Here is an 18,852-nt window from a genome sequence, read left to right as displayed (position 1 = left end):
GTGTTCTCTCCCATCTCTATGGTGAGACACTTAAAACATCACTTCCTTCTAGAACTTCCCAGGCCTCCCCACATCAACATATACTTACACAGCTCTCAACCATGACACTTAACATAATTTATTTTAACTGCCTGTTTACTTGTCTCATCTGGTTCCACCCACTAAACTCTGAGGCAGGGACAGCATCTTACTTGCTACCACATCCAAAGGCAGTGCCTGGCACACAGCAGACACACAACATATGTTGAACTTTTTTTACTGAAAATCTTCATTTTGTTTCCTGGCAAAATCGTTCACTCATCATTCAAGACACCATCACTTCTATGAAGCTTTCCTATTTTGGTTCCAAGCAGCAAAAGTGGCTCCCACTGCACTTATCACAATAAATTTTCATTATTTTGTGTATCTGCCTTTTCCATTAGGCTTGCTACATCTTACTCGTTATTATGCCTTAAGCAACTAGCAATGACTGACACCTACCCAGTAAATAAAGATATGTTAAATAACCAAATGAGTAGCTGATATTTTTGTATATCTAATAAATTAGTCATAATTGATGTTTAACGGTAATCAGAACCTCACTGGTTCATTTTCTTATTCGTTTACAACTTTTCGGAATGTATTCCAAACTCTGGGTTCCATTTTCTTTGAATTATTTTTTAAGTACTAGGACTTCTTAACAGGATCACACATATTATGTATAGATCTACTTTAAAATTTCAAAATGCAATTTGAATCAAAACAATTTATTCTTAGTTTAATTTGTAAATTTGTTAGAACTTCTTTAAACTCTTTTGATTAAAATTTAATTTAGGATCATTATCATTATTCATCTTTTTTTTTTTTAATGTTTTATTTATTTTTGAGACCGAGAGAGACAGAGCATGAGCAGGGGAGGGGCGGAGAGAGAGGGAGACACAGAATTCGAAGCAGGCTCCAGGCTGAGCTGTCAGCACAGAGCCCAATGCGGGGCTCGAACTCACAAACCACGAGATCATGACCTGAGCCGAACTTGGTTGCTCAACCGACTGAGCCACCCAGGTGCCCCTCATTATTCATCTTTTAAGACAGCTCATTGTATGTGTGTACCTACCAAGCACTACCTTTGATCATAACAACCAACAATACTACATGAGTAGGGGCCCTTGGGTGGCTCAGTCGTTTGAGCGTCCGACTTTGGCTCAGGTCACGATCTCGCGGTCTGTGAGTTCGAGCCCCGTGTCGGGCTCTGTGCTGACAGCTCAGAGCCTGGAGCCTGCTTCTGCTTCTGTCTCCCTCTCTCTCTGCCTCTCCTCCACTCAACACTGTCTCTCTCTCTCTCAAAAATAAACAAACATTAAAAAAAATTTTTAAAAAATAGTACATGAGTGGGGCGCCTGGGTGGCGCAGTCGGTTAAGCGTCCGACTTCAGCCAGGTCACGATCTCGCGGTCCGTGAGTTCGAGCCCCGCGTCAGGCTCTGGGCTGATGGCTCAGAGCCTGGAGCCTGTTTCCGATTCTGTGTGTCCCTCTCTCTCTGCCCCTCGCCCGTTCATGCTCTGTCTCTCTCTGTCCCAAAAATAAATAAACGTTGAAAAAAAAAAAATTTAAAAAATAGTATATGAGTAAAAACATGTTGACTCCATAATAAATAAAACAAAACAGTATTTTGTTTTGCTATAATTATAAGTTTATGAAAAGCTAATGCACACATACGGTTGTATATCATAGTATTTTGTGCCAGGAAATATTTTTATGTCTAATCTAAGTATAGTTTAGTTTGCACAAATTAGCTTAGCTTGTACATACACACTGCAATATATCCTTGCATTTTAGTCACTTGGAATGAAAACTAAGAAAGTGAATGGCATTCCATGCAGTGTGTAGTTGATGTTTTACAATACTGGTGCTAGAATATTGTAGGCCCTCAAAAAATAGATCTAAATACGCTAAATATTAAGTCCATTTCATAAATAGGTTCGAGATTACTGCGTGAAGACACAAAACACATAGCTCAGGCACCTTTATGATGAGGGGAGGATTGCTGTTTAAGACCTTCGGGAGGCATTCGTCTGACTCTTCTGAAAATGGTGGCTGAACAGGGAACAGATGAGCCTATCAAGTATAATCAAATATAAAGACTATGAAAATGATTATTTTCTTGACTCTATTCAGTAAGTTAGCACTAACTGAAATTTATTACAACAGGAAACAATACAACCAAATTAACATCTTCAGTGTTTTAATAATGGATTGCATCAAAATTACATATACCTAAACACACTACTTTCTGAAATGTTACTCTCCCCATTTTATTAAATCTCTGGCTTCCAGGAACAAAGATTCTCTGAAGCCACTGAAGGACACAAACCTACAAAGATGGTAAACTGAAAAACAAACACTCATTTCCTAAGATAAACACCTGGATGATAAAGACAATGTAATTCCCATTCATTTAAAATAATTTCTATACAAATTTTAAGACTTTCCTTCAAAGAACAAATATTTTATTGCTTTATATTGAATATTTTCAGAGTAGCTATACCGATAGCATGTAAAACTAATTTAAAATTCAGGCATTTAGTATGTGCTCACTAGAGGAATGAGAATTACACTACAGATAAAGCACAATTAAGTTCCACTAGCAGTTCATGCAGTTTAGTTTCCAAAGATCAAGAACACGAACACTGTTCCTTACACACACACACACACACACACACACAAACACACACACACACAGCAAATTATGGTTACAAATGATACATCCCTAGTAAAGCCTCAGAAAAGAGACCAAAACCCAATTTATCAGAATGGCTTTAGGCACAATAGCATACTGCTTAGTGCTCTGCTAAAAATACCCGTGCCCTCTAAAACACAAATGTATTAACAAAAAACTCAATACTAACCTCTGTGGCAAAGATTTTGAAGAGTATCCATGAGATATACCAAGTCATCAGAAGAAAGACACCACATAGCCAGACATGGTAGAGTAATGAGAGATTCAAGAGGCCACTCAGAGTGTCAAGAGGCCTATGAAACTGCCTATGAAAGCAGAAATTACTATTTAATCCAATGGGGAAAATACAATCTCAGCATTCAACAGCTTCACAATGACAAATCAATCTTATTTATTAATAATAATGGTGATATGGGGGTGCGTGGGTGCCTCAGTCGGTTAAGTGTCTGACTTCGGCTCAGGTCATGATGTCAGTTTGTGAGTTCGAGCCCCACATCAGGCTCTGTGCTGACAGCTCAGAACCTGGAGCCTGCTTCACATTCTGTGTCTCCCTCGCTTTCTGCCCCTCCCCCACTCATGCTCTGTGTCTCTCTCTCAAAAATTAAAAAAAAATTTTTGTAATGAATAAATAAATAATGGTGCTATAGACTCCCCTCCTTTTGCACCCTATACAATTCTTTCCCTAATACCTACTTACGAACTACATAAGGGAGCCTTAAACGAAGAAGAGACCTAAACTTATGCTCAGTTTCTTGTGCTCCAAATCTTCACTGTCATTTCCTATGGAGAAAGAATGAGCCAAGCCTGTAAGCCAACCCTTAGCAGCTGGGTAAAATTTTACTGTTACTTTGTAGCTTGACACATAATCATTCAATAGGACTAGCACCTCTCCTGGGCCAAATTTCAGCTCTATCTGTATACCCTAAAAAAACGGTTCCACAATAGTTGGGAGCACATAGCACTATCAGAAAATCACAATCTTTACTTTTAAAATAATTTAAGGGGCACCTGGGTGGCTCAGTTGGTTAAATGACTGACTCTTGATCTTGGCTTAGGTCATGATCTCATGGTTTGTGAGATTGAGCCCCGCATTGGGGCTCTGAGTTGAGCACAAGGAATCTGCTTGGATTCTCTCTCTCCCGCTCTATCTGCCCCTCCCCAGCTGGTGCTTTCTCTCTCTCTCTCTCAAAAATAAATAAACTTTAAAAAAAAAAATAATTTAAGAAACTCTGTTAGAAGGCTAAATAAAGGGAACACTACTTTACCAAAACCTTGAGTAGATCAATTAGCAAAGTCATCATAATCCTACAATCACACAACTAGTAATTTTAAAACAGGATTAGAACCTCTGGCTCTGCCATCTAGGTGTGTTGTGATTACCTTTAACTGCTTGACCTAACCCACACTCAATTTCTTCATCCATACAATGGTGCCATAATCTCTTCTTTTTTTTTTATTTAAAAAAAGGTGGGTTTTTTTTTTTGTTTTTTTTTAATGTTTATTTTTGAGAGAGAGTGAGACAGAACGTGAGCAGGGCAGGGGCAGAGAGAGAGGGAGACACAAAATCCAAAGCAGGCTCCAGGCTCTGAGCTTTCAGCAGAGCCTGACACGGGGCTCGAACCTACGAACTGTGAGATCATGACCTGAGCCAAAGTTGGACGCTCAACTGACTGAGCCACCCAGACACCCCTCTCCTTTCTTAGGGCTATTCTGACATTTAAAACACCTGATGTTAGGTGTGTCTAGCATAGTGCTTTACAGTTTCTAGGAGAATAAAGTTATTTTCAGATTTTAAGTATCTGCCATATATTAAGAACAGGATATTTGACACTGCCATACAAATAAAATGTATTTCAAGTGAAAGAAGGAAAAAAATACTATGTTCAATTACAGTCAAATGTCATTATCATTTTTCTCTTTCCATTAGACCCAATGTAAAATCCGGACTAACGTAATAAATGACCCATGCATGTGGTTTCATTATCTAGCAATTAAACCGAGGACAAAACTAAATTTACCTAGAAACTTTTAAAAGTTAGAAACTGAGAGGTGTCTGGGTGGCTCAGACTCTTGATTTCGGCTTAAGTCATGATCTCACGGTTCGTGTGTTCAAGCCCCGCATGAGGCTCCACGCTGACAGTGCAGAGCCTGCTTGGGATTCTCTGTCTCCCTCTCTCTCTGCCCCTCCCCTGCTCGCTCTCTATCTCTCTCTCTCTAAATAAATACATAAACATTAAAAAAAAAAAGTTAGAAATTGAAATACACAATGTAGAAACCATAATATCTCAAACACCTACAAATGTCAACATCCCCACCCCCCCCAAAATGCTATTAGTTAAATCTACATGATATAAAATGTCTCACAGTAGAATAATAAAAATTAAAAGAACAAATACTGATAGAGAAATTTACATTTTTTTCCAAATAAAGATTAAAGCCTTATCTATGTGCAAAGTACATGGGAAAGAACCAGAGTAAGACACCCTAGTGCTGCCACTCGATTATCACTTATTGACCTTCAACTGGTCATATGACCCTGCTCAATTTTGGTTTCTTTAGTGGTAAAGTTAAAACAATACCATAGCACTGTGCTTACCTACCACAATAGCAGAGAATGATTACTGAGGAGAAAAACAAGAGAGGTATGCCCATACAACTCAAGAAGTCCACTTTTCTATAATATAAAAGCTATATCTAACAAAAAACAAATTATGACTGCTAATTTCCAGGGAGAGGAACCTTGGTGACTAGAGACAGGAGCAAAAGGATTATTCTTAACTGTATACTCTTTTATATGACACTGGAATTTTGAGTTATATGAACTAGGTATATTCCAAAATGAATACAATTGGTTTTCAACTTTAAAAATTTAAAGGCTAAATCTAAACAAAATACCTGAAAAGTGGTAAACACCTACAATGATGGAAACAACTAACAGATTTAAAGATCAGACTTTTCATATATCACTTACTCATCTATCTGAAGGTCCATTGCAGTGCTAATCCAAGCTTTGGGAATATGGCCTGACAGGAAAAAAATACAATGCTATAAACATAAAAAGTTAATAAATCTTAATCATACTTTGTAACATGAGGTTGATGAGATGACCAAGTAGACACTAAGACCTGGGTCAAAACGCTAGGTTGTTTGATCAGGAATGGGCAGGAAAAGAGAATAATTTCTAAATACAGGAAGTCCTTGCTTTGCACAGGTCTGATTATGCATATATTTCAGTCATATTTCCATATTTCAGTGGTGGTTTAGTTAAATCACACTAGTCCCCCAACAGCATAATTCAAATTTCAGTTGCCAATGGTATATTTACAGTGAGCAACTGAATATATTTCCAGCTTCTCAGTACACAAATCAGTATGTAGATAATGGAAACACATCACAATCTGTGACTAATCACATCCCTTCTTTCTAAGTCTGTTTGTGATTGGTCACTGACATCTGTTATTCAGTTCAGGCGCAGACAGCAAAGCATAACATTGTGTCGCCTCCTTGTTTCCTATGAAAAGCCCACATGACATTTTATAAAAATGAATAACTGAAAGAAACTGGCCAAAAAGACCCAAGTGCAACAAAGAAATGAAAAGTGCTAACATCGGAAATGAAATCTGAATGGAACATGTACAGAGTTCTAGAAGAAATAGTTGACCACGGAAATAGTCACACGGCTGCTATGTCAGCCCAAATGTACAATGGTGGGGAAACATCCAGGCTGAAGATAGTAGGTTAATAAAAAAACAACAAGGTGTTAACATCAGAATGACAGTTGTAAGAGCTATGTAAAACAATGGGTTATATAAACTAAGGATGAAAGAAGTGGACAACAGAACAGCCCATACCGAGTAAAAACAATTCTATAAAATGATTCCATAGAAAAAAGTAGGATCAGAAAGTTATGCAGATATCCCCTGCTGTTTGAAAGTTCATGTTATGCCACTTCGCTTTTATGAAAGGCCTACGCTAGCACTTGTTCTAACTGAAAGAAATCCGAATTTATGAAAAAGGCAGAAAAGTGAAAACAACATTCAGCTTTTGTTCTGCACCAAGCCGAACAGCTGCTGTATAAAGGCAGCACACCCTGAGCAGCAAGAGCAGCCCCACCAGGCTCCTTCCTGCAGCTCAGCATCAAGCCTCCAAAGCTTTGAACTGTGTCTGTGAGCATCTGTGCTTTATCTCAATTTGTTTTGTGCATCCATTAGCAAGATGCGTCCTAAAGTATCAGAAAAGCCTAAGAGAGGTTATTTTGGGATACTCAAAAATCTTTCCATATCAGGGTGCCTGAATGGCTCAATCAGGTGAGCATCTGACTTCAGCTCAGGTCATGATCTAAGGGTTCCTGAGTTCGAGCCCTGAATCGGGCTCTGCGCTGACAGTTCAGAGCCTAGAGCCTGCTTTGGATTCTGGGTTTCCCCCCTCTGCCCCCTCCCCGGCTCACACTCTGACTCTGTCTTCTCAAAAATAAACATCTAAAAAAAATTTTTTAATCTTTCTATATAAATCAACAGTAATTGCTTCTTCACTTTGTGCCATTTCAGCTTACAAAGTTTCCCAGGAACACTCTACTTTCAGATAATGCGGGAAACCTGTAGTCTGAAAACAGTATTTTAGGATGCTGAATTTTGTTTATACTATTATATGTTGCTATTGAAATTAATGTTTTCCATTCATCTTGATCTGCCTCATTATATTAAATAAGCTATATTTCTGTGCTTAAAATTCATGTTAATAAATTCTATGTTTCCCTTAGCAGCAGGATATTCTAGTATATTAGTACCAAGTTACAAAAGGTTATAAAAAAAAGAGTATGTTATTTATAGAATGACAAAATGACATATATTTTCTTCTTTTTTTATCATGGTAAAAACCACACAACAAAATTAACCAGCTTAACCATGAAGTGTACAGACGCTATATGCACCTTGTGCAACAGATCTCCCGAACTTTTTCACCTTGCAGACTGAAACTCTCTACCCACTTAGCAACAACTCTCCTTTTTCCTTCCCCCACACAGCCCCTGGCAACCACAATTATACTTTCTATTTCTAAGAGTGTGACTGCTTCAAGTAACACCTCATGTAAATGGAAGCATGCAGTATTTGTCTTTTGGCAACTGGCTTATTTCACTTAGTATGTTGTCCTCAAGTTTTACCCATGTTGTAACATATAACAGGATTTCCTTCTCTTTTAAGGTTGAATAATATTCCATTGTTTGTACATACATTTTCTTTAACAATATTTTCCCTTAACTTAATAAATACTCTTTAACAATCTAAACATTGAATCAGGCTAGTCACATACCTACAATTGAGAAACAAACAAAACCAAAAATGACTTGGTTAATTGACATTTTCTGAGCTGTGAGCTAACACATACACTGTATCAAAAAGCAGAAATTCTTACCAAGAAAATAATACACAATGCAGAAATTTCTAATCAGGAACAGTGATTCCACACAACTATGCTTAACTAACAAGAGCAGAGATCTCCTGAAGCGCAAGAACTTGTATTGCTGAGAAAAAAAAGAAAAAACAGAATCAAAGGACACTTCCAAGTAGAGGTTCTAGTTCATTCTAAAGCAAACACTAAAACAGTCCACATAATAAAAAAAAAAATAATAATCATTGCATAAAAAGATGAAGTTTATTCCAGAGGTAAAAAATCAACAATTTCTGATGTTAAAATATTTAATATTTACATATACAACATCTCATTGATAGGAGATCAGAAATGACAACATTAACAACATCTATAGTTATACTAAAGACTATGGAAATAGAGTGTGTACATACAAAAAACATGATAATCACAGCAGCAGCAGCTGACATTCTTTGGCCGCTTAGCATGTACCAGATACTACTCTAAGTATGCTATGAAGGAGGTTCCGTTATTATCCTCATCTTACCAATGAGGAAGCCAAGGTGCGACTTAACCAATTTAACAGCTAGCAAAAGGAAAATCTGAGATTTTAAACCAGGCAGGCTGGTTTCAGAGACTACAATCTTCTGCATACTGCCTCTACACTCAATGTTTTCAAATGCTGTCTACAAGAAAAATAGGCAGAAGACACGAGACTGAGTCGGGAGACCTGAGTTTCAGTACTCCTCTCTGTGTAGCACTGAGCAAGTCATGTCTCCTAATTATCTGTGAGATAAGAAGGCTGACCCAGCCAAACAGTGCATTAATGGGTATCTTCTATTCTAATCATCTAAGAGAGAAAAATCAATTAAGAAAAAATATGAAATGCTTTTTTCCTGGAAAAAAAACAAACTACACTTCTTGTAAAATAAGGCTTGTTTGCTTCTTTCCTCTCCCCTCCCTGCCCCAAAAATGCCAATGGAAAAATATTTTTAAATTATTGGACAGAATCTAAAGGAAATTTAATGAAGCAAAGATGAATTTCCCAAATTCTGGTCTTCTTTTCTGCTTCTATTATGGCTGATCCTTCTTTAAGGAATTTCAGGAGCTAAAGAAGAGCAAATAATTATATTACTCAGGTGGAAATTACAGCTTCATACAACGTCTGTGAACTCCTACAGTATCTTTCAAAAAGCATCCCATATGAATACTTGGTCACTAACCACACAGTTCCAAGTGTCCTGGTTTATTTGGATATATTCAAAGTCCAAGATACAGAGCGGCACAATTATGCACAGCCACTGGGTGCTACCTTCTTACCTCGATCTCCCAATAGAAAGGCTATAGTTCCTATACTGTTCCTACTGAAGCTCTCACCTCAACCACTACTCACAACTATCCAAAGAGGTTAGGCAAAGAGGTAGGCATATCAGTAAATATGCAGAGAATAACTAATAGAACCTCTTCGTGCTCCCCAATTCCCTAGTGGGTTTCTTCTGTGATGTGGCTATCAACTACCCTTCACTGAGTATTAACTATGTGCCAGGCTCTATAAATCTTATCTTACTTAATACTTTCAGTCTTGTTGGCCTAGAGCTTGCCAAGCCCTGTCCTGATGTTCATCCACTTCCTTGTCTCCTACTCCATACTGATGTTCTGTTTTTCCCCATCAGTCTATCATTAAGAACTCAAGAAGGACAATGGAACTGGTTGTAGTTCTATAGGCTAGTTTAGAGAAAAACTAATAGGCTAATGGTAAATTGCTTAGAATTAGATTTTTAAAAAGAGCTAATTTTTCATACTGTTACATGAAAACAGTAGTTACTGAATAATATGTACCATATAAAACTTTATGGAAGCTCCATCCTACAAAATACATACGGAAGCTCCATCCTACATATATATAATATATATGTAACTATACAGTAAAGGGTTTAGCAGAACATACACTCAACTGGTCACAGTGATCTCTGAGGCAAAGATTGAGATTGGCAGCAGAAAGACTAAAGGAAACTTTTGTTTTATCTACGGTATTGGAATATTTTATAATAAAAATAGTGTTACCACTCTACTCTTAGGACGTAAGCTGACAGGCAGCACCAAAAATAATGATGATGGTGATGCTAATAATAATGCCGTTATGCTTATAAAAAAAAAAAATTTAAGGTCTAACATTCTCTGGTCAGCTTGGCCAGTTAAAGAAAAAAAGTAAACAGCTATTACCATCATCTCATTTTATGGAGGTTCAGAAGAACAAATGGGCCTGATCTCACTTTAAGCTTGCAAGTTCCTATCAATATTGCTTTCCTTAGCAACTGAAGTGCATAAGGAAAGGTCATACGATGTGCACCATGCTCTTAGGGCTAATCAAAGAAGGCTAAGCTATTGTATGTTCCTTCCCCGTCAATCTTCTGAAGAGGCAAATCCATCCAGCCAGGCAAAGACATTACAAACTTGGTGGATGAGAAACTATGATCCTGGTTACAAAGATCCATCATTTCAACTACTCTTGCCAAAAACCTGTACCTCCCTTACTCCACTGCATCCACCCATAAAACCCCTGTTCCAACCATCCCGGGGCTGGAGAATAACACCCACCTGGGCAGACCAAACGACACTGTTCCTGTACACTCATGGTTATGAGAGATGCCCCCAAAATAGATTTTGGCCAAATACAGAATGGCCCAATGTTAAAAGTCAACATTCTGCCAAAGTTGAATCTGAAGCCAAAGCTGAATATTACCGTTAGAAAAGAAACTTCAGGGCGCCTGGGTAGCTCAGTCGGTTGAGCATCTGACCTCAGCCCAGGTCATAAACTTGTGGTTCACAAGTTTGAGTCCCGCATTGGGCTCCCTGGAGCCTGCTTCGGATTCTGTGTCTCCCTGTCTCTCTGCTCCTCCCCTGCTCACGCCTTGTCTCCCTCTCTCAAAAATAAATAAAAACACTAAAAACAAAAAAGAAAACAAAACAAAACAAAAAACCTTAAAAAAAAAAGAAAGAAACTTCATGGGCATAAAAATAAATCTAAATTTTTATCAAAGGACGGGGAGCCTGGATGGCTCAGTCAGTTAAGCGTCTGACTTTGGCTTAGGTCATGATCTCACAGTTCTGGAGTTCGAGCCCTGCATCGGGCTCTGTGCTGACAGCTCGGAGCCTGGAGCCTGCTTCAGATTCTGTGTCTCCCTCTCTCTGCCCCTCCCCTGCTCACACTCTGTCTCTATTTCTAATAAAATAAAATTTTATCAAAAGAAATTACAAAAACTTTAGTAGTAAAATTTTACAAATGTGACATTACTGGGGCACCTGGGTGGCTCAGTCAGGTAAGCGTCCAACTTCGGCTCAGGTCATGACCTCACGGCTCATGAGTTCGAGCCCCACATCCGACTCTGTGCTGACAGCTCAGAGCCTGCTTAGGATTCTCCCTCTCTCTCTCTCTCTCTCTCTCTCTTTCTCTGCCCCTCCCCCACTTACACTCTGTCTCTCTCAAAAATAAACATTTAGAAAAAAAAGAAACAAAAAAACAAATGTGACTTTACACAGCGGGAACCCTCTACTGGCAGGCACCCGTCAGTTACCGGACCGTTCCTACTTGTACTCTTTTGCCATCAACTGAGGTTCATGGAGGAGAAAGTGATTTCGGGATATCTCGTTTTTCTCTAACACTTTTATTCTTTATATTCTTAATTACATTTGGATCAAATATGATTTAGCATGGATATTTCTGTACAGAATTTGGGGTTTTTTCCTCCTAAAATTTTAAGGTGGCAAAGCTGACACTCTGCTTTTAATTCATCTTCTCAAGATGTGAAGAATTTCTAACCAGGACTCTTCCTTCATACACTCACAGACTGCAGGGAGGTAAGGGCCAGCTCCTGTTCTCTTTTTTTTTTTTTTTTTCATGTTTATGTATTTTTGAGAGACAGAAGCAGAGCATGAGCAGGGGAGGGGCAAACAGAGAGGGAGAAAGAATCCCAAGCAGGCTCTGCACTGTCAGTGCAAAGCCCAATGTGGGGCTTGAACCCACAAACTGTGAGATCATGACCGGAGCCGAAACCGAGTCAGACGCTTAACTGACTAAGCCACCCAGGTGCCCTCGCCAGCTTTTTCTGTGAGCGCTATCTCCTTGCAATAGGTCTATTTTTAACAGATCGTTCTCATGGAAGCAACAGGCATATGGGACCTTCAGTGAAATCAGGAGAACCCTAATCTACATTCTCACACTCTCACGATACATCATCTGTTTGCACATCCCTCCCTCCCCACCAGACTGGGTCTCAGTGGGAAAGGACTGGTTCTAATAGTTTTGCTCCAAAGTCCAGTCCTTAGCCTGCCACAGCACAGGAATGAAGCGAGTAAGAGCATAGTCAGGAAGAGTGGGAACAGTCTGGAGACAGCTTTCATGCCACAGGAGAAATCTCAACCGATCTTTCTCTCTCCTGCCAAAGGAGGTGGTTCTGAGTTCCACCAAAGACTCCTACCAGATTAGATTTTTAAAAACCTAACTGAAAGATAGTTTAAACTATTCAGTCAAACCAGTCAAACTGTTTGATTTATTTATATACACCATGCCTCATTCTGGAAAAGATCTGAGACAGTAACTGGCATCCTGTACTTACGTGAACATCCTCAAGCCCATGAGTTCTCAGGTGCAAAAGGAAGCTGGCAGCTGCACAGAAGTACACTGCATGAATGTCATCCTCCTCCTCCCCCAGCCCTGCTAGGTCACAGCAACTGCCACTACCTAGCAGCAGGGGAAAGAGTGGGGCAAAGCAGTATCCTCAGAGTGGCAGTGTGAAGGGCAGCTACAGCTCTCAAACATATGATTGAAAACAAATCACTCTCCTCCAAATGGCATTTTGATGATCTCAGTCCTAAGTTTTGTTGATCAAATCTTGAATCAATCAGATGAGGCCAGTTATATACACATATACAAAGGCAATTTTAACTCTGCTAAATTCTGACATAACGTAATGCTCAAATGATATCTTACCTGTATGATAGGAAATGGAAGATAGTTCATGTTGTTAATAAAATACAGGAGACTGTAGCTATAGCCCATAAATGCACCAGCCAGGAGAAAAAACAGGTGATACTCATTTAAGCAGGTTTGTGCAGCAGGGCTATTTAAACTGGAGAGAAAAAGGTTATTAATTCAACAGTCAAGGACACAAACCACTGTTTTAGAAAGCTCAAACTTTGACATAATCACTTAAGACATGCCCCAAATGCTAACTAAATGGTTCATTTTGGGTTAAGTGTGGGCAAAAGATTAATAAAACCCTTTCCCGGATGCATGAGAATTTGACCTCTCTAAAGGTTAACTCCTTAGCTCTTCCTGTGGAAGTCTGCCAACGGGAAGAACATGCCCTGTGATAGCACGCAACACTGCTTACAAGCAGGTACGCTGCAATTGGACTGAGAGGAGCTAGAACTGAAGGGTGCGTGCCTGCTAGAGAGGTCATGCCTTTGGCAATGACCTCTCTAAATGCCTCTAAAGGGGCAACCCCTCAAGAGGACCCTTCTCACTAAAGAAAATTTATCACATTAGGGAAAAAAAAAAGCCCTATGTAATAGTAACTGGGGGGGGGGGAGGAGGGCAAAAGGAAATCAAGTATTAAGTAGTACTCGTGAACCCTAGATTTTAAAGGCGGTAAAAAATAGGGAACTTAAGACTACCGTAATCTTTTTTTATTTTTAAGCTCAGAATAGCACCTGAAATTTTTATCAGGGCCATGTGTTCAAGAAATGTATCAGTTTCAAAGTGATAAAACGACTACTGAAGAAGGTGGTTGTAATTATTTTAAAGTTTTTTCTTCATTCTCCCCACACAATCCTTCCTTAAACTCCAACCTAAATGCCACCTCCTCCAAGAAGCCAATGATCTTCCCTGCTTTCTGAACTGCCACAGGTTTAATGTGTACACGTTACTTTCTTATTCCCTCCCACTTCACATAAATTCCTATTTCTCTTCTATCACATCCATTTGTGTCCATGTCTTAATTCCCTTACTGTTCTTAACTCTCAAAGACCTTATAGTGTATGTGTGAATCACTCTCACAAATCCAACAGCACCTAGCATAGCACCTTTCACAGAAAACGGTTTTAAAAAAACTACTGAAATTCAACAAGCATAAATATCAAAAACATCTGATGTTATGTATAAAAGCACCTTCCGTGTAAGTCTAGAATAAACAAAGAATGCCCACAAACTATTAACCTATACAGGTCACCTTTGGATTAGTAACTAAACAAGTTCCATAGAGAAAACATATTTCATATTACCTCTCAGTACCAGTGCAGGAAACCACAAGAAAACCGTATCGACCCTTGGTTATCACTGCAGCACACCAAGCCACCATCATCCCCATTGCAGCATGAACAAATGAGTGCATGAGCTGCTGAGGGTGAATGATCTTCCCGATCAGTGCCAGTCTGGAGCAGGGAATGGAAGGCACAACTGCAAATAAAGCACATTACTGTGGCTTTATAATCTGCAGCATATGAGGTCAGGGGACACGAACCATATCGTTCCCTCTCGTCCTTGCACAGATATTCCAAAGGCACAAGGAAACCCAGAATCAATGTGAAGTAAAGAAAAACTCTACATTAAGAATTCTAAGTTAAAATAATTAAAATAGTTTAATTAAAATAGTTCAAATACTGTCTACCCTGCCAACCTTGTAGGTGCCATAAAAGAACAAATAATGATCATTTTTGAAAGATAGTGCTTGCCCTCTGACAAGTTACCTTTACTTCAGCATTTGAACTTGTCAATATATAGCCCAATTGTAAAAACTAAACCACAAACTAGGTAAATGATGACAACACTGAATACTAAAATAAATGCTTGTACAGGAATTTCTAATACTTCTGATAATCAAAAACAGTTTTCAGGAAGTGTGCTAGGGCAGGTGAGTGTGGGTAGGAGGGATATTGACTTTGACTTTTGAAAACAGCTAGCAGAGGGTTTCCTGACCTACCTATACACACATTCTTTTCTTTTTTTAATGTTTATTTATTATTTTTGATAGAGTGAGCTGGAGAGAGGCAGAGAGAGGGAGGGACAAAGGATCCAAAGCAGGTTCCATGTTGACAGCAGAGAGCCTGACAAGGGCTCAAACTCACGAACTGTGAGATCATGACCTGAGCCAAAGTCAGATGCTCAACTGACTGAGCCACCCAGGCGCCCCTATACATTCTTCTTTTAACAGACTCCAAGTAAAGAGAGAGTAGAGAGATGAAAAATTCCTGTGAAAGGAGAGGGCTTAGGTGTTTTACATTTGGAAAAAGAGATTGCTATGCCCTCTCCCTGCCCCCCAGAAATGCCCATGAGACCCACTTGCGTGCAATTGACTTATAATGCTCTGAACATACCAAAGCTTCTGTCTCTAAGCCTTTTTTTTTTTTAAGAGAGCACACGAGTGAGGGAGAGGGGCCTAGGGAGATGGAGATAGAGTGAGCGAGCAAGAATCTTAAGCAGGCTCCACACTCAGCATGGAGCCCATCACAGGGCTCGATCCCATGATGCTGGGATCATGACCTGAGTTGAAACCAAGAGTCAGGAGCTCAACCAAGCCACCCAGGTGCCCCTAAGCCTTTCTATGTGCTGTATCTTTTCCCTGGAACATCATTTTCCTTCTCCCAATTAACACAACTCATCCTTCAAGGCTTGGTTTAAGCATCATCTCCTCCACGAAGCTTCCCATGCTGGGTAAATGTGTTCCTATATATTCCCATACTATCCAGTGTATTGTAATTGAATATGTTTGATTAACTGAGATCCTCTGGGGACAAGTGGGACCATAATACTTATCTCTTATCCCCATACAATGTATGGCACACAGAATGCTTTTGACGGAATGATTCAAAGTGACTAATCAGGCTTTAAGAATGACAAGCTGGACAGCCCTAGTGTGGCATCTACATCAAGATGACCTGAGAATGTGGGACTGTGTAAAAGAGCACAATGCTATAAGCTAGGGAGAGTTGTGTATGGCTTGAACAGAAAAAGAGATCCATCAGCTAGGCATGAGGGATTAAGAAAGCAAGGGAAAAGGGTATATATTATAACATCCAGAGTAGGACTTGAAATTTTATCCCATCTCTAAGAAGCAACTACTGAAGAGCTAAGAGAGGGATGATGGTATAGTCAAAAAAAAAAGAAGTATCAGAAAAAGCTTCTTACAGTACCATAAGGACAGATGCAGGAATCAGAAAAGGCATAAAGAGTAAAAAGAGAAACCAAAAAAAATACAAAGCTCTGGAATCTAGCAGGTGATTTTCCCAAGGCAAAACATACAATTGTTGTTGTTGTTTTAACTATAGAATTATAGACTTTTATATTTGAAAAGGACCTTAGAAATCATCTGGTCCTGATCTCCTACCCTATAAAGGAGTTATTTTTATAATGCATCTGCTGAGTCACAGCTTTAACAGCAGCTGTAAACTATTAAAAGGTCTAAATTTTGTTATTGTGGTAAAATATACAGAAGTTGACCATTTTAACCATTTTTTCCCATTTTAACCATTTTTAAGCATGTAGCTCTGCAGCATAAGTTCACTCACACTGTTGTATACCCACCACCACCATCCACCTCAAGACTTTCCCATCCTGCCCAACTGAAACTCTGTGTCCATCAAAGAACAGCTTCTCATTCCCTCCTCCCCAGCCCCTGCAACCATTATTCTTTCTGTTTTTATGAATTTGATGACTCTAGGAATCTACTATATAAGTGAAATCATATAATATTTGTCCTAAGAGCTCTAAATATTTTAAATAGGCTTCACACCCAACATGGGGCTTGAACTCATGACCCTGAGATCTAGACCTGAGCTGAGATCGGGAGTCAGATGCTTAACTGACTGAGCCACCTACGTGTCCCAAACCTCTAAATATTTTTAAACACAGAGAAACTGGCATTCAAATAAATTTTTAGTTAAAACATTCAAAGCAGATGATTCTGTATAGATATCTTAAACTGACTCAAACTGACTCAAAACAAGCCTGTTATATACACCTACATACAAAATGCACTGAGTATGCCCTTAATAATATAAAGTCACATATTTTTAAGACAATTAACATTTGAAAACTCACCTGCATAGAACTCCACGTTAAAAATACTTATTATTACTACTACCACTGACAGCAGCAGGAGGTAAAAAATTACATAGGAACTATATAGATCATTGAAAGAATCTAAAACACAAGAGAGATGAATTAGTAAATTCAGTCATGTAGTCACGATCAATACACTGCAATAGAAAAGGGGTTTGAACTACAGCTGCAAGTTTCATTGTAAAAGTTATCTTTTCTTTAAGAATTTACTCATACCCTGCTGACAGGTCCTACAGAACATCAACTCAAGAACTACAGTGTGAGTTACTTATACCAAGCTCTGGGTCCTTTAAAATTATACTAGAATTTCCTTTAGATGATCCAGATGTTAACATCAGACAAAATACTACCATATGCAAATGTATTTCATCGTGTGAAAGAGAAGTACCACATTTAGTAATATACCAACAAGGTTTCTTTTTAAAATGTATAAATAGTATTTTTCATATCTCTTCTTAATAAATGCAATTAGCTCCTACAGCAAAAAATGTAACATTTCTGGAAACAGCACAATCCATAAATCATCTAAGTGAGCTGAATTAAAAAAATTTAAAAATCACGATATTCCTGTAAAATACTAACATTCACATTTTAGAGTAGTCCGAACAAGCAAATATTCCATTTCAAAAATATGGCCAAGTTTAAAATATGTATGTGTATATAAAACACCTAAAAACATAAATAAGAGAAATAACAAGGAAATATATTTGGTGTACAGGCTGAGACTTAATAATAAAACCTGTAATTTTTAAGAGTATAATTATTGACCAAGATTAGTAAAGAATATTTGTTAAGTATTCACAATTAAAGCCAAACATTATACTGACCTAAAAGAATGAAAGAACGGATTCATGTGACTAGAAATAAGAAAGGGAAGAGCACAGTTCTCTGAAAAGACTTTGTGAGCAAAAGTTGAAAGAGATGAGAAACATTTGATGAGAAAAATGGCACAAATCAAATCCCATTTGGAGGGAAGGTGTTACTAGGATTAAAAAACCCTTGCCCGTGAAATGGCAAAAAGTTTTTCTTAAGTGCCAATTCAGAACAACTGGTAATGGTTCTCGATTTCAGTGCTCAATACTCGGAGGTTGGGACCAGACAGCCAAGATCAATGAATGATGCAGACTCAGGCAAGGTGGTTACAGAAATAACCTGCCATCCCTGTGCTGGATTAAGGCTTAATTTTATCTGCCTTGTAGAACCCCTGCAAGAAGGGACTGAGGTGTCTCAACAAAAAACTTAACACGACTATAATTCTTTAGCAGCAATGTCTCCAAAGACCACAGGTAAAGCTTCTGACTCCCTGAAAATCGGCATTTTCTTCTGAAAGTTAAATCAACAACACACTTTCCACTTCCCAAAGCAAAAGAAATTTGTTGTTCTTGTTGGGGAGAGGGAAATAAAAAGAATTAAGAGTATTTGTGCTTCTTAGCCTTAGGCAAGAAGCTTTAAACTTTAAAGAGTTCAAAACCTATCCTGGCAACATTTCTCTTTTTAATTCTAGTGTAGCATAGTGGAAAAACACAGGCTTTGAAGTCAGAGACCAATGTTCAAATTCTGGTTCAGTTACTCGCTAACTGTGTGTCTCTGCACAGACTTATACAACCAAGTCTCAGCTTCTTCATTTATAAAGTAGGGATAATACCTCTTTA

At 38.6% G+C, this 18,852-nt stretch overlaps 1 protein-coding gene across 1 annotated transcript in view; it reads right to left on the bottom strand.

Moving 5' to 3' along the window:
• The window catches only part of NDC1 (NDC1 transmembrane nucleoporin), a 47,195-nt gene that overhangs the window by 26,129 nt on the left and 2,214 nt on the right, over nt 1-18,852 (bottom strand). The window contains exons 3-9 of the mRNA XM_047084612.1: nt 17,180-17,281; nt 14,365-14,539; nt 13,073-13,211; nt 8,128-8,236; nt 5,687-5,738; nt 2,885-3,020; nt 2,001-2,093 (exon numbers count right to left, since the gene is read on the bottom strand). Of these exons, the coding sequence (XP_046940568.1) occupies nt 2,001-2,093; nt 2,885-3,020; nt 5,687-5,738; nt 8,128-8,236; nt 13,073-13,211; nt 14,365-14,539; nt 17,180-17,281 (806 nt within the window). The remainder of the gene's footprint in view (nt 1-2,000; nt 2,094-2,884; nt 3,021-5,686; nt 5,739-8,127; nt 8,237-13,072; nt 13,212-14,364; nt 14,540-17,179; nt 17,282-18,852) is intronic.

This window comes from Lynx rufus, unplaced genomic scaffold (assembly GCF_022079265.1).
Source record: "Lynx rufus isolate CCGP_SWC_20201006 ecotype Redwood Valley unplaced genomic scaffold, mLynRuf1.p SCAF_2, whole genome shotgun sequence".
NCBI classification, from domain to species: domain Eukaryota; kingdom Metazoa; phylum Chordata; class Mammalia; order Carnivora; family Felidae; genus Lynx; species Lynx rufus.
The sequence above is the reverse complement of the archived record's forward strand: the minus strand, read 5'-3'. Positions and strand labels throughout refer to the sequence as shown.